This window comes from Agelaius phoeniceus, chromosome 9 (assembly GCF_051311805.1).
Source record: "Agelaius phoeniceus isolate bAgePho1 chromosome 9, bAgePho1.hap1, whole genome shotgun sequence".
Lineage (NCBI taxonomy): Eukaryota > Metazoa > Chordata > Aves > Passeriformes > Icteridae > Agelaius > Agelaius phoeniceus.
The window spans coordinates 32,842,297-32,867,311 of NC_135273.1; the positions used below are offsets into that span (position 1 = coordinate 32,842,297).

Consider the following 25,015-nt stretch of genomic DNA (forward strand, 5'->3'; position numbering starts at 1 on the left):
TTCCACGAGAAAGCTGAGCACAGATTGCTTATTTAGCCCAGGTGCTGCCAAGGTCCGTGCTGGCAGCTCAGCTCACCATGTCTGCGATACATATTTACATATATATATATATATATATATATATATATATATGTATATATATGTATATATGTGCACATACATATACACATATATAAATAAATATGTATGTATATATGTATATATGTGCACACACATGTATGTACATACATATACACACACACACATATATATATATCTATCCAGATATTTTTTATCACATACTTTTCTTACCCTTCACTGAAACTGATGTTGGCTGGGGTGCCAGTCTGAGCCAGCGCCCCAAATCCCTGTGCCACCCCTACACTGCATCCGTTGTGGTATCTTTGCTGCACCCCATCTTCCCGCAGCCTCTCCCTGGTGATCTCCCTTTCCCGCAGCTCCCCACGTTCCCGTATCCCGTCCCTGGCTGTTCCCCCTTAGGGCTCCCCCCGCGCCCCCTCTTTCCACTCCCCGCCCCGCCCACCATTGGTCCCGCCCCCATCGACCACGCCCATCACAGGCTCCGCCCCCGAGGCACCCCCGTCGAGGAGTTTCCCTGCCCTCAGGCCCGCGCGCAGCCCCGCCCACCGTCCAATCACCTCTCCGGGCCGCCCACCCGCTCTGCGCCGATTGGCTGCACGGGCCGCGGGGCCGGCCGGAGGGGTGCAGCGATTGGCCGGTGGCGCCGGCTGGCCCCGCCCCGGCGCTCCCCGCCCCGCCCGGGCGGCAGCAGCACCGCCGCCGCCGCCGCCGCCGCCGCAGCGTGGGGCGGCTCCAGCGGCGCGATGGCGGCCACGGCGGGCAGAGCGCTGCCGCTCCTCCTCTGCGGCCGCCGCCCCGCCGCGCTCACCGCCGCCGCCGGCCGCTTCCCGGCGCTGGGCCGGCGCCGCCAGCAGCAGCAGCAGCGACACCGGACGGTGAGTGAGGTGGCAGCCTTGTGCCCTTCAGAAGGCGGGCGCGCTGCCGGCGGGCGGCGCGGGGGCCCCGGCTCCGCGGCTGCTCCACGGCGGTTTCGCGGCGCTTCCTGGCTCCGCCAGCTGCGCGTTTATTCTTAGCACCGTCACCGGGTGAAACTTGAGCGCGGCGGCGGGCGGCGGCAGCGGAGCTCGGCCGGTGTCGCTCCGGCAGCGGCAGCTCCTGGCCCGCCGGCGCCGCGCCGCTCCGGGAGCGGGCGGTGCTGCCGGCACTGCCCGGCGCTCCGGGGCCGCGCTCCCGGGGCGGGGGTCGCGGGGCGCGGCCGCCAGGTGGCGCTGGGGGCCGCCGGGCGGGGAGGGGGCTCGGAGCCCCCGCCGGGAGCGGGAGCGGCGGCACCGGCACCGAGCGGAGCGGGCAGCGCAGCGCCTCTGCCCCGGGCTCTGCCTCGCCTCCTTCTCTGCCCGCCCCCCTCAAGGTCAGCCAAGGCAGAGGCGCTCGGGGGGCCCCCCGAATGCCGCTCCCCGGTGCGGCGGCTGGGGAGGGACGGGGGCAAAGCCAGCCGGGCTCTGTGCGCTCCCTTCTCCTCGGGGCTGTGCCAGGAAAAGAGGGACTGGCAGGGCAGCGCACGGCTTTGCTGTGTGTCTCAGGGCGGAAAAAAACTGTAAAGGCAGCAGGTTGCGTCTTGGAGCTCGAAAGATTTGCTAAAAATACCGGGAGGGCTTTTCCTCCTCTTTTTTTCTTTTTAAACTAAAGGAACGGTGTGTAACCGTGGGTTACCCTTCCGGCTTTTGCCACAACGTGTTTTAGTGCTGCCTCTAAAGGAGCTTCTGTCGGAGGTGTGCACCTGTCGCTCCCTTGTTGTGCTCCTAACAAGTAATCCCGGAACTCCGGGGAGGCACCAGAATCGTGGATTAATCGGGTGGCGGAGCGGGCTCTGGAGCAGCGGATCCGTGGCTGTGCTCCCTGGGGTGCTCTTGGAAGAGTTCTTTGTGCCGGGTACCCCCGCGGTGCCGCTCGTTCCCCCGCCCCTGCCGGAGCGTTCTGGCATCGGGGGATGCCGGAGGTTCCGTCCGGATCGGATGTCTCCATCCCGGCGGTCCCGCTCCTTCCCACGTGTGAGGTGCGACTTGTGGGATCATCCCGGCACCTGCTGAGGTGTGGAATGGCCTTTCCAGCGCCCCTAATTAATATTTGAGCCGTCTCCTTCAGCGGTGTGGCCCTGGCAAATAATTTGTGTTTGTCTAAATTTAAATTGACCTTTGCGATTGATTTAACGGAGACTTGGATTCGGGCTTGGTTTCACTCCTTGGGCTAAGTGGAGCAGTAAATGTGTGAGAAAATTGTAAAAAACCATAAAAAAGCCTTGAATCTCCTGTGCTTGCCCAGGATACCGAGTGGACGTGACTGAGGTGTGGGCATGTTAAAATCCCACTGTCAGAGCTGTCTCCTGCAGGAGCTTGGGGAAAGAGGAGGAGGATTTTGCTCCTGTCCTGGGGACTGATGATTAGAAAGCCCTCCTGGCTTTAGTTGGGCTCTGTTTGATTCTTGGCAGCCTGGCTGTGGTGTTGCAGTCATTGGTTTTTGGGGGTTTTCAGCAGATCAGTTTGGTTCAATCCCTGAGACCCAAGAGATGGGGATCCAGGATCCTGGCAGTTCCTGCTGGCAGCATCTGTGATGGGCCTGTTTATCCCCTCACAGCAGAGATGAGTTCTGCTTTCCCTCACACTGCACTTGAGAAACTCTGCAGAGCACTGGGAGAGAGCAGCTGAATCCTGGAATAAGTGATCTGTGAGGAGAAATTAAAGGACTGGAGCTAAGTGGAGCAGTAAATGTGTGAGAAAATTGTAAAAAAAACCTATAAAAAAGCCTTGAATCTCCTGTGTTTGCCCAGGATACCGAGTGGACGTGACTGAGGTGTGGGCATGTTAAAATCCCACTGTCAGAGCTGTCTCCTGCAGGAGCTTGGGGAAAGAGGAGGAGGATTTTGCTCCTGTCCTGAGGAGTGATGATTAGAAAGCCCTCCTGGTTTAGCTGGGCTGTGCTGTTTGGGTTTTGGCAGCCTGGCTGTGGTGTTGCAGTCATTGGTTTTTGGGGGTTTTTCAGCAGGTCGGTTTGGTTGAATCCCTGAGACCCAAGAGATGGGGATCCAGGATCCTGGCAGTTCCCTCTGGCAGCATCTGTGATGGGCCTGTTTATCCCCTCACAGCAGAGATGAGTTCTGCTTTCCCTCACACTGCACTTGAGGAACTCTGCAGAGCACTGGGAGAGAGCAGCTGAATCCTGGAATAAGTGATCTGTGAGGAGAAATTAAAGGAACTGGAGCTTTCATAATAAAGAGGAAATTGAAAGGAAGGAAGTGTTGCTGCAAAGGAGAAGCAGAAAACCAGACAAATCCTCATCAGGTGGGGGAAGGAATGGGCTCACAGTGTGAGCAGAGGGGCTTGGTTAGGTGCTGGCAGACTTTCCTGACAGTAAGAGCAGTGGAATGCTGAATTATTTCCTGGGATGGCTGTTCAGTCTTTGTTATCAGAGGTGGTTAGGACTGGTCAGGCTCACATCAATCAGTTATGGCTGATGAGGAATTGATCCCTCTCTGTCATGGGGCTGGGATGTACAAGCTTCCTGACACCACAGATTAAATTAGGAAAGATGTAGGAAGAGTTTGTATAATATGGGTGTAATTAATAGAGTGGTTACATCAGGTGTTTCTGTGCAGTGTTGTTTTTAGTACCATCAATTCTACTTGGGCACTTCTCAGGATGGCTGGTTTCTCACAGGGGTGATAAATTAAATGGGTTTTCTTTGAGACAGAGTGGAAATGCTAAATGGTCTTATGGATGAGTTCTTTCAAAAGCAATATAAATAATACTGGAAGAAACTGCACCAGCAGACCAGGTTACTGTGAGAGGACAGAGCTGTAAAATAAACAAAAAAAACTCCTCCAGATGGGTGAAGTATAGAGGAGGAGGTTTTGATGCCACCAAATGGGAGAGAGGGCGAGGAGGTGAACAAATCCTTGGATTATGAGGGAACAGTTGGGAGTACATCAATACTGGGGGACACAGGGCTTGAGTGAAGCATTCACAGCCTGCTGGAGAGTTCTGGAACTTGGGGGAGCTGGGAAAGCTCAGTGGGCTCAGCATGGAGACATTCCCACAGGAACAATCCTGTAGGGAGAGGACCATGAATGAGTCTGTCCTGAACAGGATCACAAGGGGTGAGAGATCTGGGGAGGGACATGCAAGAAACTTGAATGAGAAGTTTGCTCATTGATCTTGGAGTAGGGATAAGCAAGAAGAAGGAAGTTTTTATTGGTATTTGTAGGTTTCCCCTGTGAGTGTGGTGGTGGTGTGCATTACAGGGTGAGGAGGCCTGACCATGGAGCAGGTGGGGCTTGGGATCCACAGCTTTGGAAGGGTGTGACAGAGCTGAATAAATGAACTTGGAGCAGAAATGTCAGAGGCTGCATCTCTTTCCAGTCTCCCTGTTTGGCTGCACACACGTGAGGGTGGAGGAAGCAGAGTTCCCAAATGTGTTTGCAGTGGAGAAGGTGCTGGGGGTGTAATGTGTGGGAGGCCACACGTCCTGTAGGACAGCTTGGAGAGAGAATTAAAGTGGGGCTTTTCCTCAAAGGAAGCTTCCCAATGGAACAAGGAAAGGCCTTTGTTGTCTCCTGCTTGCCCCAGGTGCTGTGGAAGTTGAGGGTCAGCTTCCCGAGGGCTGGGAAGCAGGCGTGGAAAAGCCTCACAAGGAAGCAAGCTATAGATGGTTTGCAGTGATGTTGGAGGTGGACAAAATCCTTAAATGAAACACTCTGCTTCTGTGTGTTGAACACCTAATCCTCATGGCTTTCTTCCTGCAGAGATTAGAGGCTCCTGTTCCTGCATTTCCTGGTGCCTGTAGCCAGGGGTTGGGTTATGCTGGGTTGGAATGTAATCAGCTGGTGCACAAATACCTACAGAAAATCAAGGGCTTGGCTGTGTGGGGCATTCCTGTGGTGGTTCATTCTAGCTGCTCTGGGCAGATCAGGAATATTGACTCCTAGTGCCTTCTTCTAAACCTAAGAAGGGAAAACTGAACCCATCTGAGCTGCAGCCAGATTTTGAGTAGGTATTGGACAACCTGCAGGTTTGTCTTTCTGCTCCTGAGGTTGTGCTGATCCATCCTCCGAGCCAGGTAGGATTTTTGGTGGCCCAGGTTTGAGGCTGTAGTGGAGACTGTATCCTGCAGAGACCTCGCTCTGTGCCAAGGAGAGAGGGGATAAAGCCTCAAGAGGAGGATGCAGGGGACATCCTGCTGCAGCTGTCCTTTATTCACCATAGATACAATGTGTACTTAGTGAGTTTTTTCCCTCTGCAGCACTGACTTCCAGAAAAGCTGTAGCTCAATAGTGTGGTCATAATTTCCTGTGGGCCCACCTCAAGCCCCGAGGGCAAGACACAAGGAGCTTTTGCTTCTTTTTTGCCAGGGTCAGGATTAAATGTGTGAGATGGCATTTCTTGCTGGGACTCAGATGTTTGTTAGTTCTTATCTCAGTTACAGTCTCACAAACCCTGAGTTCTACAGCACTTCCCTCTAACAAACTAAAAATGGAGCCCTATCTCTCTCTCTCTACAAGGCTTTTTAAGGATAAACTGTCCAATTAGGAAATGAAACCTAAATTATTTTTACTTTTAACCCAATAACCAACCACCCATGGCCCACAATGTGGACTTTTTTATCCAATTACACAAAACCACCCAAACCCATGGAGAAGGTGAGGAAGATGGACCAGCCTCTGCCCTAAAACCTCCATCTTGTTTATATATATTACCTTATTCTAAAACCTTAAACTCTAAGTTTTCCACCCTGTGATATCACACACTTCTATTCAAACTCCACACCCACAATCCCAGATTATGGCAAGATTTGAATTCTACCACTCATTTAGATAGAACTGAATTCTGTTATTCAGTTTTGGAAGTTTTCTCCACAGCCTCAGTGGAGAATGAGTGTTCTCTTGGGGCTCAGTGCCTGTCAGCACAGAAAGTTTAAAGTTCTCAGCACCCAGGGTTCCAGCACCTCCCTGTCACCAAAGCTGCAGTTTATTGTCCCACTGCTGCCAGGTGAAGCTCAGGCAGTGGCAGTGGGTGGCTGCAGGGACGGTGGCACTTGGAAGACTCTTGGGTTTCTTTTTGCTGAGGATGGAAGCTGGCAGCCTTGCCTAATTAACTGTACTGCTGTTTTCCTGACCTGGCATACTGCTGATTGTGATTTTCCAAGGAATGATTAAAAATCTGTGCTAAAGGGGATGACCAGCAAATATTTTTGGATGTATGAAAGTGGCTAAAATCAGAGAACACACTTTCAGGGCTCTCTCTGTGTGAAAGAGGAGCACAATATGAGGACTAAGTATTGGTTTGGGGTTTTTTGACAGTTATTTGGTGATATTACCATTTTTTAATTTATTATTTATAACATGAGAATAATAAAGACTTTGAATTTAGGGAAAGGAAGTTACAGTCATGATCAAGTTGATGCTGTCACTAATATAAAAATTTCAAGGCAGTTCTGTTTCCACAAGGGGAGTGTTTCTCAGCTGTGCTCAGACAGGAGGGGTACAGCTCTCCTGATCAGAGCCAGGTCTTAGAAAGATAAGGAAAAAAAAGTTGTTCTTTCTCTAAAGCTGCTTTAAGACTCATCTGAAACTTTCTGTGAGGTAAGGCTCCACCCAGTCTGGAGGGTGCAACATAACTTTTATGACTTAATTTCTGATTTGTGCTATGAGTCACCAGTTTGCCATTCTACAAAATAGCATTGAGATGACTCAAATATGCAATTTAAATTATTCTCCTGATTGGAGGTCTGTGGAAATGGTAGAGATTGTTTTAGATTTGGGTGGCTTGTTGTTTTTTTAACAAGTAATTATTCATTTATTGCAGTGTCAGTTGGTGGTCAGCCACTCTTCCTAAAATCCCAACTGCTGCTTTTTACTTCTCTGGCTTCTGGTAGCATGAGGAACTGTACTAAAAAATGTGAAATTTGTTGAAACTAGATGAAGCTGTGTTCCCTGTGCTCACCATGGGGGCATACTTCTTATTTCTGAAGTGCTCTTGAGACCACCTGTGCTATTGCTGGTGGGGATTTCATCACATTTTCCCTCTCCCAGTGCAAACTACAGCAATCAGGCTTTAAGGGCTATTTTGTCCTTGAGTATTTAATGCTGAAAATGAAATGACCTGTGCTTCTGCTGTTGAAGATTCTGCAGAGGGTTTTCTCCCTGTTATTAAGGTCTCAATTGGTCATCAAAATGAGATGTCATCTTAATGAAGATGAAAATATGCTGCACTTGAGTGTGCTGTGGAATTAGTTTCCAGCAGGACGAGCCTGTGGGGTATGGCTTTTGCCTCATGTAAAACACAGAGCATGTCCACTCTCTTTCTCTGCATTCTTGGCAGCTCTTAAGGAATTAGGAAATGCAGAGCTCATTTCAGCAATTTGCTTTTGTTGGCTTCCCCAGGAGGAAAGGACTGCCATGCGATGTGGAAACTCTCAATCTCTGACACTCCCTGTTGGAATAATTAAAACTCCAATTGCACTCAGATTTGTAACTTGTGGAGGATCTACAAGGGAGCAGCCACCATAAGAACCAGCTCTGGGTGATCGTCAGTCTTGTCTCAAACCCTTTTTTCTACTGCCCAGACTGACTCCTGGTGGTGCTGAGCTCTTTTGGGTTTGCAGCTGAAACCTGCAGAAGGAGCAGCAAAAGGATGTTTGCTGGCCAGGGTGCAGATTGTGAGATGGAATCAGAGTAGGAAGGAAATTAGTTCTGACAGATTGTTGTAAGAGGAAATAGTTATTCATTCCACTTCAACCATTCTTTAAAAATACATCCTCATCATTTAGCCTCGTCATTTTTCTTAGATGTTTGGACTTAAATGAGAATGAGTTTTCTGCCTGGCAAAGCAACTCCAAAAATGACAATTTTAAGTACTACTCTGACAAATGAAGATATTAAGAGAAAATGGGCTGCCCGAGATAGCACAAGAGTGATGTGGGATTTTTTTTTTTTCAACTTTTGTGTTAAAAAGAAATACCTGGGGTCTGGATGATGGTTTTTCTATACAAATTTTCCTGCATGGATTCTGTTCTGTCATTATTCACGCTTGCCTCTGAGAATAATTTGAGATCCCACGTCCCGCTCGTGTTTTCTGCTTCCAGACAAAACTCACACACTGTGACTGTGCAGTGCAGCAGCAGCCTTTTAATAGTCATTTAAATTAATTGGAAGCCTGTCCCAAACATCACAGAGATTCCTGGCAGGGGGAGATGGGAGGGAAAGCTGGCAGCAAAAGTTATTTTCTCCCCGAAATAACAGTGAGCTGCAAAACTGCAGAGATTTCCCAGGGGGAGAAGAATGTGATTCCTTTTTTGGAATGAAAATGCCCTGATTTACCATGTGACTTGGGAAATCCTCTCGGCTTCCTGCAGAGGGGGAAAGGGTGAGTTGAAGGTTTGGTTGGATGTTTGTGATGCACGAGGGCTCCCCTGGGAGCCTCCTGCTTGCTGCAAGGCTATTCCTGTTACCCAGGGACTTGTTCCCGAGGCAGTGACAACAGAAATTTCATTGTCTAAATATTGAGTGGATTGGATAATTGCACTCCTCAGCGCTGTGTGGTTCCTCCCGAGTTTGGGGGTGTTGTGTTGAAGTGGAGAGTGGGATCCTTCCCTTGGAATTCGGTGTAAGGGATTCAAGGGAACCAAACCCAGTGTCTCTGTTAAGAGAGAGGAGTTGTTTCATGAGCAGTGTCTATTGCTAGGAATGAAACCAGCTCTAGACACTCCCTTCTGCACGAAGGGAATGGATTCAAAATTGTTCCCTGCTCAGGATGAGCTGTCCTTGTGCTCCATGAGCTGCCTGGAGACCCTCTGAGGCTGGTTCTGGCTCGGGCTGTGGTCAGTGCCTGCCTCACACAGGGGGACTGGTGCTGGTTTTGAGCCTGGAAACCACAGCAAGCGCTGAGACATCCGTTCCTGCTGGCTGGGCTGGTGATGTGAGGCTGATTGCTAAGTAACAGAAACTGATGGTCCAAAACAGAGCTCTGGCCTGGGGCCAAAAAACCACGACCACAGAGTTGAAGAGTGCTAAGATGGGTTTTATTTTAAGGATAATTTTGTCCAAAGACAAAGCCTGTGACTCAGATTCACACATGTTCTCGTGGAAAACAAATCACGGTTTCGAACTCCTGTGTGTGGGAGCGAGCATTTCCATATTTCCTCTTGGCATTTAGTGCTCCAGAGAGTCATTTCAAACAAATAGTTTCACAAAGTACCTCATTATTGAGCAGGGCAGGATATGACACCACACAGATATGGGTTTTTGAGGTGGCAAGGAAGTCGGATTTTGAGAGGAGTATTGATAGTACATGAAATTTATATTATGTGAATTGAATACTTATTGGTATTATTATTATTGGTATTTATTATGTGAATTGAACACATTGATACTATGTGAAATGAATTGTTTTGTAAATTGTTGTGTTTTGCGAGGGTCCCAGGATGAGGGAAGAGATGAATTTGACTCCATATTCTTAGAAGGCTGATATACTATACTATATTATACTATACTATATTATACTATACTATATTATACTATACTATATTATACTATACTATATTATACTATACTATACTATATTATACTATACTATATTATACTTATTTTATTATATTATATTACAAAACGATACTAAACTATAGAGAAAAACATACATCAGAAAGCTAGAAAAGAATAAATAATAAAAACTCGTGGCTCCTCAGAGAGTCACTCATAACTAGCTTTCATTAGTCATTAAGTAAAAACAATTCACATGTTTGGATAAACAATCTCCAGACCACATTCCAGAGCAGCAAAACATGGAGAAGCTGAGGCTTCTCACCTTCCCAGGAGAAAAAATCTTGGCAAAGGGATTTTTCAAAGAATATCATAGTAACAGTAAATAACATTTTTAACAGACGTTGGGGTCTTTTTTTCATCTTTCCCCAGAGGTGGGTTGTTTCTGGTGGCTGTCCCTGCACACCATTCAGTTTTCCTGTGCACAGCAGCTCCTCTGCTTGTGCTGCATTGTGTTTTTTTCCCTTTGCAGGCAGTGGTGCCACATGGCATCCTCTGCAGGATGCCCTCCTCTCCCAGTGCAGGCACGCTGGTAACACACGGCTCCAGTCTGGAGCAGCGCTCGGGGCTCTGCATCTGGGGCAGGGACTTTGCTGGAGCTGCTGCTTCCATGACCTACTTCTTCATGGAAGTAAAAAAAAAAACTGCTCCTGGTGGCTCAGAAGAGAGATTTGGGCTTTTTTTAAAAAAATCAGACTCCAGTTTGATGCAGTCATCCTCCTTGAGGTTGTTCCCTGAGTTATTCCAGTTTCAGTGGAAAGAAAGCACAGGAACACCTGTGCCTAGAGCAGTGTGGCTTTGGGGATTTAAAGCAAGCCCTGTGTGCTCCTGAGTGCCACTGGGATATTTTATGAAAAATCCCTTCACCTGGATTTCTTCTCCTGGGAAGCTTCAGCTTCTCTCTGTTCTGCTGCTTTGGAATGTGATTTGGAGAATTGTTTACTCACCCAGCATGTGAGTTTATTTTAATTTAATGACCAGTCACATCCAGCTGTGTCAGACTCTCTTCGTCTGTCACAAATTTTTTATTATCATTCTTTTCTAGCCTTCTAGCTGTAGCCTTTCTTTATAGTTTTAGTATAGCATAGAATAGAAGAATAGAATAGAAGAATAGAATAGAAGAATAGAATAGAAGAATAGGATAGAAGAATAGAATAGAAGAATAGAATAGAAGAATAGAATAGAAGAATAGAATAGAAGAATAGAATAGAAGAATAGAATAGAAGAATAGAATAGAAGAATAGAATAGAAGAATAGAATAGAATAAAATAGAATAGAAAATATATTTTATATCTTTTATTTATATATAATATAATATATAGTATATAATATAACACAATATAACGTAATATAACATAATATAATATAACATAATAATCAGTCTTCTGAGAACTTGGAGTCAATTCTCATCTCTCACCTCATCCTGGGGACCCACCTTGTTGTTGTGGTCAGTCAGATGTCATTAATTTCTCCATTTCTGCACTTGTAGAGGGGTAAGTGTGGAACTGACTCATCCTCAACACTGCAACTCCCGTTTTTCCTTCAGTTTAGGACATTTGGCAACACTCAAAACTGAACTGCTGTGATTAGCCTGACGTTTTATGTAACAGAGTGCACCAGAGAGGGCTGTTTGTTCTTGGAATTGCAATGTCAGAGCCCCACAGCAGTTTTCAGGGCAGCCTTTCCATGATTTGTGTGCATTTCCAGTGGGATGGAATCACAGGAATCCCCTCCCATTCCCTGGGTATCCGTGCAGGGGTTTCATGGCACAGCCAGAGCTCTGCTTGCCTCCTGCAGGAGCTGAGGATGCTCCAGGCGGGTTCTGACTCACAAACCCTTCCAGGCCTCCTTACAGCCTTGGCAATGTGGAAAAACACAGCCTGAGAGCTGAATTCCTGCCCTAGCTATGCCATCCCACTGAGGACCTGGAGACCCCTCTGGCTGGGTGTCAGGTCTGTGTTTTCTCAGTTTCCTTGGCTAAAAAATTAAATTTTCTCCTTTCCATGAACACCCCCCAAAACCCCTCCTCTGACTGTTTTCTGTTAATGTATTTTAATGTGCTCCAGCTCTGTTACTCTGCCTCCTCCAAACTTTTCTTTAGAAAAGTTATAAAAAAATAATAGTAAAGCTTGCAGCCTTCCATTGTCATGCTTTCCATTTTTATAATACCAACTAGGATATATATAATATATATATAATACCAATCCCAAGAGTTGTTTTTAGATTAGGCTAATTTAGTTCTCAATTGTGTTTCCCTTTTTTTTGCCATTTGTGAGCACAGGGTAGTTTAAAATGTGTATTATTTTGGCCATGATTTGCCTTGGAAAAAGCATTCTCTGGAACACTTTAATTCAGTTATTTAATAGCTGTAAATAACAGAGCTGCTGGAGAACAGCTTGGCTGACCACTGGCAGTAATAGCCATGAAACTTCTTTAATCCTAAGTGATTAAACTTGAATTTTATGGGTTGTGTTTACAGCTGCAGCTCTCCAGCTCTGATTTCATTTCTGTGCTGCTTGAACCTTAATATTAATTTTCAGTCTTGGTGATCACTGACTTATGTGAGGCTTTTTCTATGGCCAGATCTACCTCAGTCTGGTTTCTGAAGAAATATAACAGTCAAAATAGAAGAAAAGACTTTTTAAAAAAAAATTTTGGTTTTGTTGCTGCTATTATTGTATCTTCCTCCTACTGCTCTGGTGTTTTGCTGAGTCCCCCAACTTCTGCTCTTGGCTGTTTGAGATGCATGGAGAGCTCGTAAATAAACATGAGAGAAATCCATGCAACTTCTTAGCAGAGAAATTTTGATTCATTGCATATTACCTGAGTGCAAAACCCTTCCTCCAGCTCTTGCTGTGAAAAATACCTGCCTATTTCCTTGTGGGTCTGAAGAGCATCACCCAAGTTGAAAGCATAATAATACTCACCCAAGTTGTGAGTATAAGGACTTCATGTTTTTGCAATCAGTTAATGAAGTTCAGGTTGTGTGGTACTCAAAGTCAGCTGGGTAATTTGCTGATCTGTGTGAATAAATGCCACAGGCTCCCTGGGAAGGAGGTTATTTCCCAAAATCAAGGGAAAGGACAGCTGCAGGCAGACAATCAAAAATAGTGGGGGTGGGAAGAAGGTACATGAAAAATAGGATGCACTTGAGCTGTTGCCATCTATCACTATTATTGTAATAAGTACAGGAATTTGAAGGGGCATGAAAGCACTTCAGTGACTTCTCCTGGGTTCCTGATTTATATTCTGGGAATTTTGGTGCAAAGATGCTGTTCTTGCTCATCCCTTGGTCTTTCTGATGCTGTTGCTGCAAGGTTACTTTCCCCTCCTTGTTTAATTGTGTGTCCATAATGATAAACACAGGTTTTTTCCCTGTGCCAAGGCTTTTATCTTGCAATAATTAATATTAATAAATATATCAACTGGATTATGTCAATAATTAATATTAATACATATATCAATAGGATTATGTATTATATATAATATATATAGTGTATATATATAAATATATATTGGATTATATTATATAATCCAGTAATAACTGGGGGTTTTCCCCCTCATCCTTGCTGTGAGAACAAGACTACCAAGTCATTTTGGGGATATTAATTGCACATTTTCCACAAGAGACTGAAGGAGCACAACCTTAATAAAGAGTCTTAGCTTTTAACAGTTCTAATTGCTGTTTGCAGCTTTAATTGTGATGTGGCTTTCCAGGTAGATAATCTGATTTTAGAAGAATAACCAGGCTCTGAGTAGACACTTGCCTCATTTCTGCCCCCATTTCTGGCCAGCCATTAATTTCCTTTCCCTCTCCTCAGTAATTAGTGTGGAGCTATGAAGCTCAGAGATTGAACACAGTAAATTAACCCTTGTGTCCAGGAGAGAGGAGATGGGAGTGTTGGCCTCCTGTGAGAGTGCTTTTTGTAGAGCTGATGTTCTTGAAGTATTTCCTTTATAGAAAAGCTTTTAAGTAATATTCAGGTAGGATTTAAACAATAAAGTTGAATAAAATGTGTGCCCCTTTGCTGCTGAAGCTGCTTGTTTCTTTGTTTTTCTTAGTAGGGCTAAGGACCAGTGGCCAGCAAGATTAATTTTTATGTGATGTGCTGATTTAGCACTCCAGAACCTCCAGTGATAAATAACTTTCTCCCTGTCCTCTCCCCTTTCTCCTGTCTCCCACCAAGTTTAGTTTCTAAGGCCCAAGCCCAAGCAGGATATGTGGAGGTGTAAAATCTCTGCTTCAATCAGCATGAGCCATTAATCCCTCTCTGCATGGTTTTACATTTCTACAAATGAATTTTTTGATCAATAGTTAGTAAAAAAATTGTAAGAGAGTGCAAGTGAAATAGCAAAAATTAACCATGTTTGAGAGCATTGGTGGTTGAATCATCTGCTTCAGACCTTTGCCTGGTGATTATTTTTGGACCAAATTGTTGCTTCCACTCTTAATTCCTGAGCTCCCAGTGAGAGATTTTGGGGGAACCTCAGAGTTCTGGAGGCAGTTTTCACTCAGAACAGGTTGCAACTGATTTTTAAAAGACAGCTTTGAAGAGAACTGATTTCCAGACAAACATCTTCTCTTTACTGTGCTTGTGTTAAGATTATCCTAGTTTAGAAAAATAATCTGGAATTAGTGGCAGTGAGACAGTAATCTGGCAGAGTGCAGGTTTAAATGGATACTGCTAGCAAATCCCAGGCAGTGAACTGAGCAGAGCTTCAGCCTCAAAATATTTCCAGTTTCTTGTAGTTTTCTAAATTCTTTACATTTTGCTGATTATTTCACAGTCGAGACAGTGAAAAATGACTTGTATCTTTTGAGTTTTAGGGCCCCCATGAATTTTTTTTACCCTCTCTTGGTTTCCTCAAATGTTTGTTTTTTTTTTGGCAGAGCTGCTTTGCCAGGCACCCATCACAAACCTGAGAACCCTGGACCCTCCACAACCCCACTGATGCTGCAGTTGTAGGATGCTGTGATTTGTTTGCATCAGTTTGCTGTGGGGACAGTTAATACCTGGCTTGGGGGATGGCAAAACCTGCTATTTCCATGTCCCTCAGGAGGAGCAGCTGTGGCTCTCCAGGAGGGTCACCTTGCCTTGGGATGCAGCAGCTCCAGCGTGGCTCCGTGGTCACTGCTGGCAGGGGGCACTCAGAGAAGGAATTTTTGCAGCTCCTGTGCCAGCAGATGATTTCCCTTTGTGGATCCTTCCTTGCCTGGATGCAGAAGAGCTTTTCAGGGAAGGCTGAGGTGGCTGTGAGGATTCCCTCAGGTTTTTTGTGAGTAAATATTTAATTTCTAAGAATGGCTGCCCTTTGATTGTGAGTCCCTTCAAAAGCAAAGAGATGTTTGGACCTCTTGGAGGACTTGTGGCCTCTGACATTAAATTTGCAATTTGGAAACTCTCTTTGGGACTGCAGAGTAGCTCCTGTTGCAAGTGTGAGCTGTGAAGGAGGAGGTTTAGCTGCAGACAGATGGACACTGGGCTGGGTGGGAACTGGCTGTCTTAATGCAGCTTATGTGGCTTCCTGGGGGATAAGTAGGAATGGATTGTGATTTAATGCCACTCAGTGGGGAAAAAAAATGTAATTAGTGTTACATTTACTCTGTATAGATACATAACACTTAATCTACAACTGTGTTTTCAGAGCAGTTTTCCTTCAACTGATAATACCAGCCATAAAAATTCCACTTCTGCAGCATGGCCATAAAAAATAATGACCTATTCCAATGTGCTATTGCATTCCTGAGCTTTAGGAAGTGTCTCTGAGGGGTCAAATCTGCTCTGCCAAATCTGCACTTGGGGCTGTGCTTTGGAGCAGCAGGGTTAGAGCTTGATTTGTATGTGAGGGGTGGCTGCTGCTGCAGAAAAGGAGGCAATTTGAGTGTGCTTGAGGAAAGAGCAGGGAGCTTGAAGGGCAGAGCTTTTGTCCCTTCTGCTGTTGTGTGCCTCTTCTCCCACTGCAGGATTTTACTGGGCACTTTCTCTGTGCACTGTCTAGAAAACATTTATTTACCAAGTTTTGGTGTTTTAATCCACAGTGTTAGATAGAGATGAAACCAATTAAGAGCTTTGCTAATGTATCACAGAATCCCAAAATGGTCTGGGCTGGAAGATGTTGGATTATGCCCATTTCTGACCCAGAGATGGGCAACTGAGAGGTGATTTAAAAACTTTTACTCCATTTTCAGTCTCATGTGAAGGGTGAGACAATACAGATGTTGTAATTCACACTATGACAATCAGAAGCTGACTATTTCCTAATTACATTATAAGTGTTTCTTGGCCTATCAGCTTTAGCCACACCATGCTGTAAATGCCTTAAAGCAAATAATCTAAAATTACCCCTCCTGGGTCCTACTACAGTGCATCTTTCATAGTTTTATTTCTCCAAAGTATCCACTCTCTTTTACAAGGCATCCTTTGAAACTTGTTCCTAGTTCCATTTCTCTCTCCACATTGCCTGTCCTGTTCCAGGGCATTTCTAAGTCAGCATTTCTTATCTCAAGGTTTGCATACAGATGCACACACTGTGCAAACCTTCTGCCAGGCTTTGAGAATTTTCTACAAATCCATTTCCCTCATTGAAAATCCCAGTCCATCCTCATTTATGGGCAGGATCCCAATATCCCAGGTGGCTCCAAGCCCTTCCCTGCCTGGCCTTGGGCACTGCCAGGGATGCAGGGGCAGCCCCAGCTGCTCTGGGCACCTGTGCCAGGGCCTGCCCACCCTGCCAGGGAACAATTCCTCATTCCCAATGTCCCATCTAAACCTCTCCTCTGTTGGTGTGAAGCCATTCCCCCTTGTCCTCTTACTCCATGCAGTTGTAGAAAGCCCCTCTCCCTCTTTTTTATAACCCCCTTTGAACTGGAAGGAGTTCCAGGTTCCCCTGGAGCTTTTTCTTCTCCAGGCTGAACATGCCCAGCTCTCCCAGCCTGTAGCAGGGGACTTGTGTTTAAAAACAATTCCCAGTGAGGATTTTTGTGTCCCCTCAGCATCTTTGCTCAGTGCCCGGGTCAGAAGCTGCTGGGCAGTGGGTGACAGCCCCACCCAGGTGCTGTGAAGGGACCATTCCCACCTGGGACGAGGTGTGGAGCAGCTGCCCCAGGGCCCAGCTGAGGGTGGTGAGCAGAATAGAGGTGGGAGAGCCTCCCTCCCTCTGCTGGTGCTGCCTCAGTTCTCTGCTTTCCCCAGCCTGGAGTGTGTGCTGAGCGATGCCTCTCATTTCTGCCTGCAGAGTTTTGGGGCTGCAATTGGCTTTCCAAGGGACTTGGTGTGTTGGGTTGTAATTATCTGGCATTTCCAGTCTTCCCATCTTGGGCCAGAGCTTGGGATGTGGGTTATGAATTCTCAGCAACTGGGGGAGTAAACTTTTTGTAGAGAGAGAATTCACCACTTACCACCAGGATACACCTGGGGGAAGTGAGGTTTTTGCCTTCCAAGCCTTGTTTTCTTCTCCAGCCTTTCCCCACACCTCAAAGGGAGAACCTAACAAAGCTGAAAACTATGTCAGGGATATTTTGGTGCCTCTTTTGTGCCTCTGTTAGAGCCTCTATATTTTTCTAGACTTTTATTTTTTCTAGATTTTTGTTTATTTTTCCTAGATTTTTATTTATTTTTTCCTAGATTTTTATTGATTTTTTCCTAGATTTTTATTGATTTTTTCCTAGATTTTTATTTATTTTTTCCTAGATTTTAATTTATTTTTTCCTGGATTTTATTTATTTTTTCCTAGATTTTTATTTATCTTCCTAGATTTTATTGATTTTTTTCCTAGATTTTATTGATTTTTTCCTAAATTTTTATTTATTTTTTCCTGGATTTTTATTTATTTTTTCCTAGATTTTATTGATTTTTTCCTATATTTTTATTTATTTTTTCCTATATTTTTATTTATTTTTTCCTATATTTTTATTTATTTTTTCCTAGATTTTTATTTATTTTTTCCTAGATTTTTATTTATTTTTTCCTAGATTTTTATTTATTTTTTCCTAGATTTTAATTTATTTTTTCCTGGATTTTATTTATTTTTTCCTAGATTTTTATTTATCTTCCTAGATTTTATTGATTTTTTCCTAGATTTTATTGATTTTTTCCTAGATTTTATTGATTTTTCCTAGATTTTATTGATTTTTCCTAGATTTTATTGATTTTTCCTAGATTTTATTTATTTTTCCTAGATTTTTATTTATTTTTCCTAGATTTTTATTTATTTTTTCCTAGATTTTTATTTATTTTTTCCTAGATTTTTATTTATTTTTTCCTAGATTTTTATTTATTTTTTCCTGGATTTTATTTATTTTTTCCTAGATTTTTATTTATCTTCCTAGATTTTATTGATTTTTTCCTAGATTTTATTGATTTTTTTCCTAGATTTTATTGATTTTTTTCCTAGATTTTTATTGATTTTTTCCCTAGATTTTTATTGATTTTTTCCCTAGATTTTTATTGATTTTTTCCCTAGATTTTTATTGATTTTTTCCCTAGATTTTATTGATTTTTTTTCCTAGATTTTATTGATTTTTTCCTAGATTTTATTGATTTTTTCCTAGATTTATTTTTCCTAGATTTTTATTGATTTTTCTAGATTTTTATTGATTTTTCTAGATTTTTATTGATTTTTTCCTAGATTTTTATTGATTTTTTCCTAGATTTTATTTATTATTCGATATTACTCTATATTATTATTATTATTATTATTATTATTATTATTATTATATCTTACATAATTCTATATTAGCATTCCTGAGGTCTTTGAGTAATGGTGATTGCACTGCAGAGTAACAAAAGCAAGACAGGCCCTGTAGGAATTGGGATATGGATTAAGGAAAAAACTTAAAAGAGGAAGAGAGACAAAACAGTGGGTGTGAGAAAGGAATGAATGATCAATAGACTTTAAAAACAAGTAGATCATATCCTTGTGTATATCCTTTTGTATACTTTAATTACTTAAATATAGCTTTCCTTATGCTTGTACTTTGGTAGTAAGTCCATGAAAAAGTCTCAATTCAGGAGAAAAATTGGGAAGCTTTTACACCAGCTTAGTGTCTTGGTTATGTGAGTGCTTAGAAGAGAAAGAGCCTTTTATATTGGCAGGGTAAGGGACAAAGAAATGCTTTTTGAAGAATGCAGGTAGCTGGGTAACATAAATAAAGGTGAAGGCACACAAATATTTGTCTGCTGCTTGGATTAGGTGTGATAGAGCACTGGATGTGGTGATAAAAAATTCCTCCTTTTGGTGTACAAAGTCAGTTTTAGTCTTGGTTTTCAAGCTAACAAAGAGGTCAATATTAAAATGCTGCTGTCACTTCTTGAAGGAAATAATGTGGGCAGGATTATCTGGCTTTTCCTGGAGACAGAAGTCTGAACAGTTCTCACTAGCAGATGTTTTGTGTGATGCTTTCTTAAAAATGTCACGTTGCTTTTCTCATGAGAAAATTTGACTAAACCTAAAGTTCCATGTATCTTGTTTTTTTCCATGCTAGTCTGTGTGGGGTCTTACAGTATTTACCAGCCAGGAGTAGGGCTGCTGCAGCAGGAATATTTATCAGCAAAACTATGAAAATCCAGCTCCCCTGTGAGCTTGTCTTACACTGGATGTTAATTTTGTGTAGAAAGAGTTAATTAATCTACACACAGTTTTAATCACCTGAGCAAAAACTGCTGAGGAGCCCTCCCTGTTGGAGGAGTAGCAAAGTTACCTGTTTCAATAATACTAAAATTGGCAAAAAACTAAGTTCTTTTCAAGGTAAATATGTGTGGATCTCTTGGAAGTTTCTGTGTAATGCCAGCAAAAATCCAGGGTTTAGTGCCTGAGTGACCCCCTGGGACTGGGTGTTCCTGCAGGTGTACCTTGGTGATTTAATTAGATGTAATTAATGGAGACATTCCCTCTTCAGAACGAGCTCATGGCGTAGGTTTGCTGTTCCTCCTTTTGCCAGGCAGGGTGTGGAAGCTGTGCCTGAGCATGGACACAGCTCCAGGATGATTTTGGTGACACTGTGACCATGTGAGAGTTGGGGCGAATGAAAACTCAAATGAAATTCACAGTCAGATGATTCAAGGTCTAAAAGGCACTGGGATAACTCCAAGTATCAGTGGGTGCTGTTGTGGTTTGAAAAGTTAGCATGGCTAAATTCTTAGCTGAAACTGCAGCCAGTTGGGACTTTCAGCTGGGGCTGATCATCTTCTGATGGGCAGAGAAGTGGTGAACTGCTCACACCTGGTGGTTAAAAGTGGGGCTCAGGGCTGGGTGCTGCTGATTTGCTTGGCAATGTGTTGTATGAAACCCCTGGGGGTTTCTGCATTGGGAATTTCTGGATTGAAGAATTAGATCATCTTGGAGGAAGTTACGATATTCTGATTTATCCTTATCATGGCTTGGTCAGTGTTCAAGCTGGAAGGAGGTCACATTTTACAGGTTTTCCTTATGGCTGTTAATCAGCAGTAAACATGAACAGTTGTTTGGGATGACTGGATTGTGTTTTGTTGGAGGGACTCCTTGCAGCTTGGCAGCTTCCACCTTTGTGGAGGATTCAATGCCACCTCAGGTTGTTTAAGGCCTTGTAAATCTTTATTTGTCTTGAAGTGCCTGAGCTCTAGGGCTGGATACTTCTAGTCCCAGGTAACTGAATTTTGGAGTTGGGCAGTGCTGTTCTTTTCACACTTTAATTAAAATCCTGCCTAATGAGGTTGTTCACTGCTTCCCTCCCATCCCTGCCATATAATTTGTTCTCTGCTGGCATCTTTCTCTTCCTCTCTTCCCTGTTTTATCATCCTGATCTCCATCCTTTTGTCTACCAGCATGAAAATAAAAACCTGGAGGTCTTGGGTAGTAAAGATTTCAGCTCTTGGAGAGGTTTTGAGAGGTGTTGAATATCATCATTGATTCAAGTTTCACTGTCCATGGCAAGGAACTTCTGGTGCTCTTTACATAACATGTAAAAGGGAAAAAGGAAATACCTGCTCTTAAAGCTCCATCAAAGGTGTGAGCTGGGAATGTGGTTGGAGAATAACTTGGAAAATTCCACCTGAATTCAAAAGGGTTTTGACTATGTTGGATGTATCCTCCTGTTAACTGGGAAGTGTGACTGAACAATAATTTGGGAGAAAATAGATGGGATTTGTTCAGAAAGCAGCATTAATCAATCTGCATTTGTTTAAGGTTAGCAATGACTGATACATTTTTGAGTAATAACAGAAAAGGCAGTGTGAATTGCTATGGTTGAGATGGGAGTTTATAGGTTTTTCATTATCTGCTGATAAGGGAAATTGTTGTGGCATTTCTGAATGAGGTCGATATGGAGACCAGTTCATTTCATCACAGGCCTCTGGCTTTCTGCAAGAGGGATTTTAAGTGTACAGGAAAATTCTTAAGTCTAATAATTCACATTCATAATGGAATTGTTTTTTAGAGCTCTGTCTTGCTGGGGAACTGGCTGGATATTTGCCCAAGTGAAAGCTTTTATTTAAAGTGTTCTCTTTGTAGGCATTTAGGCAGATTCAGGGGAATTATCATCATAATTGTCCCTCTTCAGGCTGTAGCAGTGCCTTACATGCCTGTTAAACTTCTGAGCACTGAAAGCAGCTGATGGTCTGCTCCTCTGAAGGGCTGTCAAAACACCACTTTCTTTTTTCAATTCAGGCAACCCAGTAGGAGAAAGCAATTGGGAGTTTTTCCTAGCAAGGAGTGTTTGAGCAGAAAATCATCCTGGTTACAGCACCCTGGCTTTTACCAATCAAACCATTCACCTCACTGTGTTTGACCTGGCAGGTGATGGCACTCTGCCATTTTTTCAATGCCAAATAATGTAATGGCAAATAAATTCAGCTTTCCTGGTTTAGGACTGACTCCTCCTTTCCCCCTGTGCCTTCAGCCCAGAATGCACAGTTGTATTCTCCATGGTGAGACTGTTTTGGTGGAATATCTCACACGTCAGCCAGAGCCAGTTTGGCAAGATCTGTTCTTGGGGTGGGTTTGTCTTTCCTCTTTTGCAAATATTCAGTTTTCTGAAGGCTGAGCAGGTGGTAATGAGGGAGTTTTTATAGCTCCATGGCTTCTGCTGGAGGCTATAAACAGCAAGAGCAGGAGGATGGATTTACATTCATGGCTTTATTGGATGAGTGTTTGTAGAACCTCTGAGTACTATGACAATTAATCCTACCTGCAGCCTCCTTTGCTGCTGGGACACCCCTGGCTTGCTTTTCCAGGGGGTGTGCTGAGGTTTTTGCTGACAGCCTGAAATTTTAGGCTGGGCCTGTATTTATGTACCAGCTGTACATTTTGGATAGCTGGCAGTCCCTTGCTCAGTTCTGTGCCTTTGTGGCTGAGCAGAAAATCATTTGTGCACCCAGTCCAGCCTGGGGAAACACACAGAGCCTTCAGTGGGACCCCCTGACCTCTGTCTCCTCTCTAACCAGTCCAGGGGTGGAATTCATGGAGGAGCCTTCCATGGCTTGTGTGATCCTGTCTCAGGCTGCAAGAAATGCTCTCAGCTGTCTCATGGAATTAATGCTTTTGCCTCTTCTAAGGTGGATTTATTGCTAGGCTTGTGGGCTGCCCTGTCTGAGGAGGGACTTGGCTGATACTCTGGATCTGGGACAAGTTCTGTTCAGTGAAATTATTCTGAATGATTTAAAAAAACCCAAAACCTAAAAACCCCCCCATGCTTTAGAGACTCCTCTGTTCTCTGTCTTGCTTTTGTGGTGGATTTTGGCAGTAGGGGAGAATGTGAACGTGTGAGTTGGGTTAAAAGGAATTTTCTTGGTTCCAAACTGCATCTGCTGCCCTGGTGTCACACTGGGGTCTGACCTTACAGGTGCACAGTGCTTTTCTTCCTCCTTCCTCTGTTTTGGCACAAGTAACACAACATTTGTGTTTTGAATGGGTCATGCACAGTTTACAAACGTGAGAGGTTTTCTTTCTTTGCTGTTATCTTTCCTTCCTGAGATGTTTCAGGCTGGAGTCCCTGATGGGGTGGGATAAGTGCAGATAAGGAATGTTGCCTTTTTCAGCTGCCACTCAGTTTTGCTTTATTCAGGTCAAAATGAGCACCTTGCTCAGTTTTACAGACATGTAGCAGGGGAAAAAACCCCAAACACTAAAACCTTCAGCACAGACTGTATCAGACCTGTTAAAAATGGAAGCAGAACTTGTGTGATTTTTCAGGTGATAAACACAGTTCACGTGCTGATCTCTGTTTTTTTAATGAGTGCTCTTAGTTCCTTTAGGCTCCCCCAAGTTCATTTCCTCCATAGGCTAAACCAGGGAGAACTCTACTCATATCTTCATAAGCTGAGAATCACTTTGGCTTTGGTGTGTGAACTGTGTTTATCACCTGAAAAACCCCACATTTTAATGTTAAATGCACACATAAACCTGGCAGCGTGCTCTGGAGAACAGATTCCAGATTTCTAAAGCTGATTGAACCAAGCTCACCTGCTCCAGACTTGGATTCCAATGCTCAATTTGTTTGCAGGTAAACATGTGGAGGAAGGTGATGGCAAATATTTGTGGCTGTGCACTTGTTAGGGCTGCACCAGTCAATTATTCCTTGGGATTTTGAGGTCTGCACATCTTTGCTGATCCTGGGCTGGGTGTTTATACCTGCAAGGCATTGTCTGGGTTTTTGGTTTTTTTTTTTTGGTTTTTTTTTTCCCCTGCCCCTGGAAACATTTATAAATGTAGGTGTAATAGCAAAGGATTTCTCAGTAGTTTTTAAATGAAGATTAGGGTCAGACATTTATAATCCAAGTCTGTTTGATAGCAGTGATCTCAGGTGAGTCTGGGGCTCTCCTTGGGGCTGCTGGCTGGGATGGGAAGGAAAGGGCAGGCAGGATGTGTCCAGCCTTAGCCCCTACAGCCCTAATCTCTTGCAGATTTACCAAAATCAGAGACTTTTATCAATGTGCAGAGAGGTTTGTGTGTCTGTAAATAGTGTGAGGATGTTCAGACTTGTGTGGGCTGGTTTGTTTTCTTTCACGTTGTTTTTCTCCTGGTGCTTCCCCTTGTGTCCTTTGAACAGATAATGGGGATATTGATAATTTGGTATTGATGATTTGAGAGGAGCTTTTTCATCGTTCTTGGTTTCCTTCTTTTGTTGGGGGTTCTATCAAGGTCTACCAAAGCTGCAACAGAGGAGTTCCTGAAATACAAGACAGCATCCCAACATACTTTCCTCACGTGCTGGGTGAGAATTTTGGTGCAATTTTATTAATACATGGCTGTGATTTCTGGTTTTCAGTGCTGCTGTTCAGTTTTTTCCCCTTACTATTGCCATGATCTTTGGGATAAATTCTACTTGCAGAAATGTTGTGATTTGGGTGATTTTGTGAAAAGCCCAGTTTGCAGACTGGGACCAGTGCAGTGTGTGAGGCTGGCTCTGTTCAATCCTGTTGCTCATGCCTGCAGAGCCAGGTGATGTTGGACAGGGGGTTGTATGTGGAATACAAGTTTGGCAGCTTCATGATTTATCAGGATTATTAAATTGAGGTTGCCCCACCCCTGGAAGTGTCCAAGGCCAGGCTGGGTGGTGCTTGGAGCACCCTGGGCTCATCGAGTAACGTGGCAGGGGATGGAATGAGATGAGCTTTAAGCTCAACCCACACCATTCCATCATGATTCCATCTGAGGGGGACCGGGTGGTATTTAGAGCTTAGAAAGCCCATGGAGAGTTAGAGGGAGCCTTGCCATGAATGCCCAGCTGCCTGACCTGCTAAGCTGCTGCTCCTGGCTGGGTTATTTACCTGCTTGGGCTCAGCTGTGACAACTGTGCTGTGCCACATCTGGCTGAGTTTTACTCCCTCTTCAGAGCTCTCCAGTCCTTTGGCAGTGCTCAGAGCTCCCAGCAGACACATGTGGGTGTTGACAGTGCTTGTCCCCATTTTTCTGTGGCAAAAATGGGTTGCTGATGTGAAAGTTCAGTTGCCCATGTTTCATGTGGATCACTGGTGAGCCTGTTGTCCATGTTTTGCAGTGTGGCTCCAGCTGTGGACACCTGTGTGTGTCAGGTGTGCATGCCACATGGGTTATAAAAGTTGCTTTAATTCCTGCTGGTTGTTTCCAAGCTGGGTTTAAACAAAAAAAAAAAAAAAAAAGGAGAAAAAGTTTTGGAAAACTGCAGTCTGAAATATGTGTCAGCTGTTGGAATAAAGTCTGCTTTATGTTGTGTGTGTGACTTCTACTCCACTGTGGTGATGCCTTGAGAAGGCTGAGCTAGAACAGAGGCCAGACAGAGCTAAAGAATAAAGCAGGGATTTATTAAAAGGATCTCCTGCATGGATCCACCTTGGGCAGCACAGGAGCCCAGCCAGGGCTGCACCCAGGATGAACCAAAATGGGCACAAAATGAACACCTGGTCATGGGGTCTGTCCCTGGGATCAGTTCTGCTCCATTTGCATCTTGCAGTT

General features: G+C 44.1%; 1 protein-coding gene across 2 annotated transcripts in view; it reads left to right on the forward strand.

Annotated features, from left to right (window-relative positions):
• The first annotated feature begins 769 nt into the window (after positions 1-769).
• Positions 770-25,015, forward strand: part of MCU (mitochondrial calcium uniporter) — an 88,734-nt gene continuing 64,488 nt past the window's right edge. The window contains exon 1 of one of the 2 annotated variants that reach the window (XM_077183472.1): positions 770-956. In XM_077183472.1, the coding sequence (XP_077039587.1) occupies positions 825-956 (132 nt within the window). In that variant the 5' untranslated portion in view covers positions 770-824. The remainder of the gene's footprint in view (positions 957-25,015) is intronic. The other variant, XM_054637040.2, reaches the window with a different exon arrangement.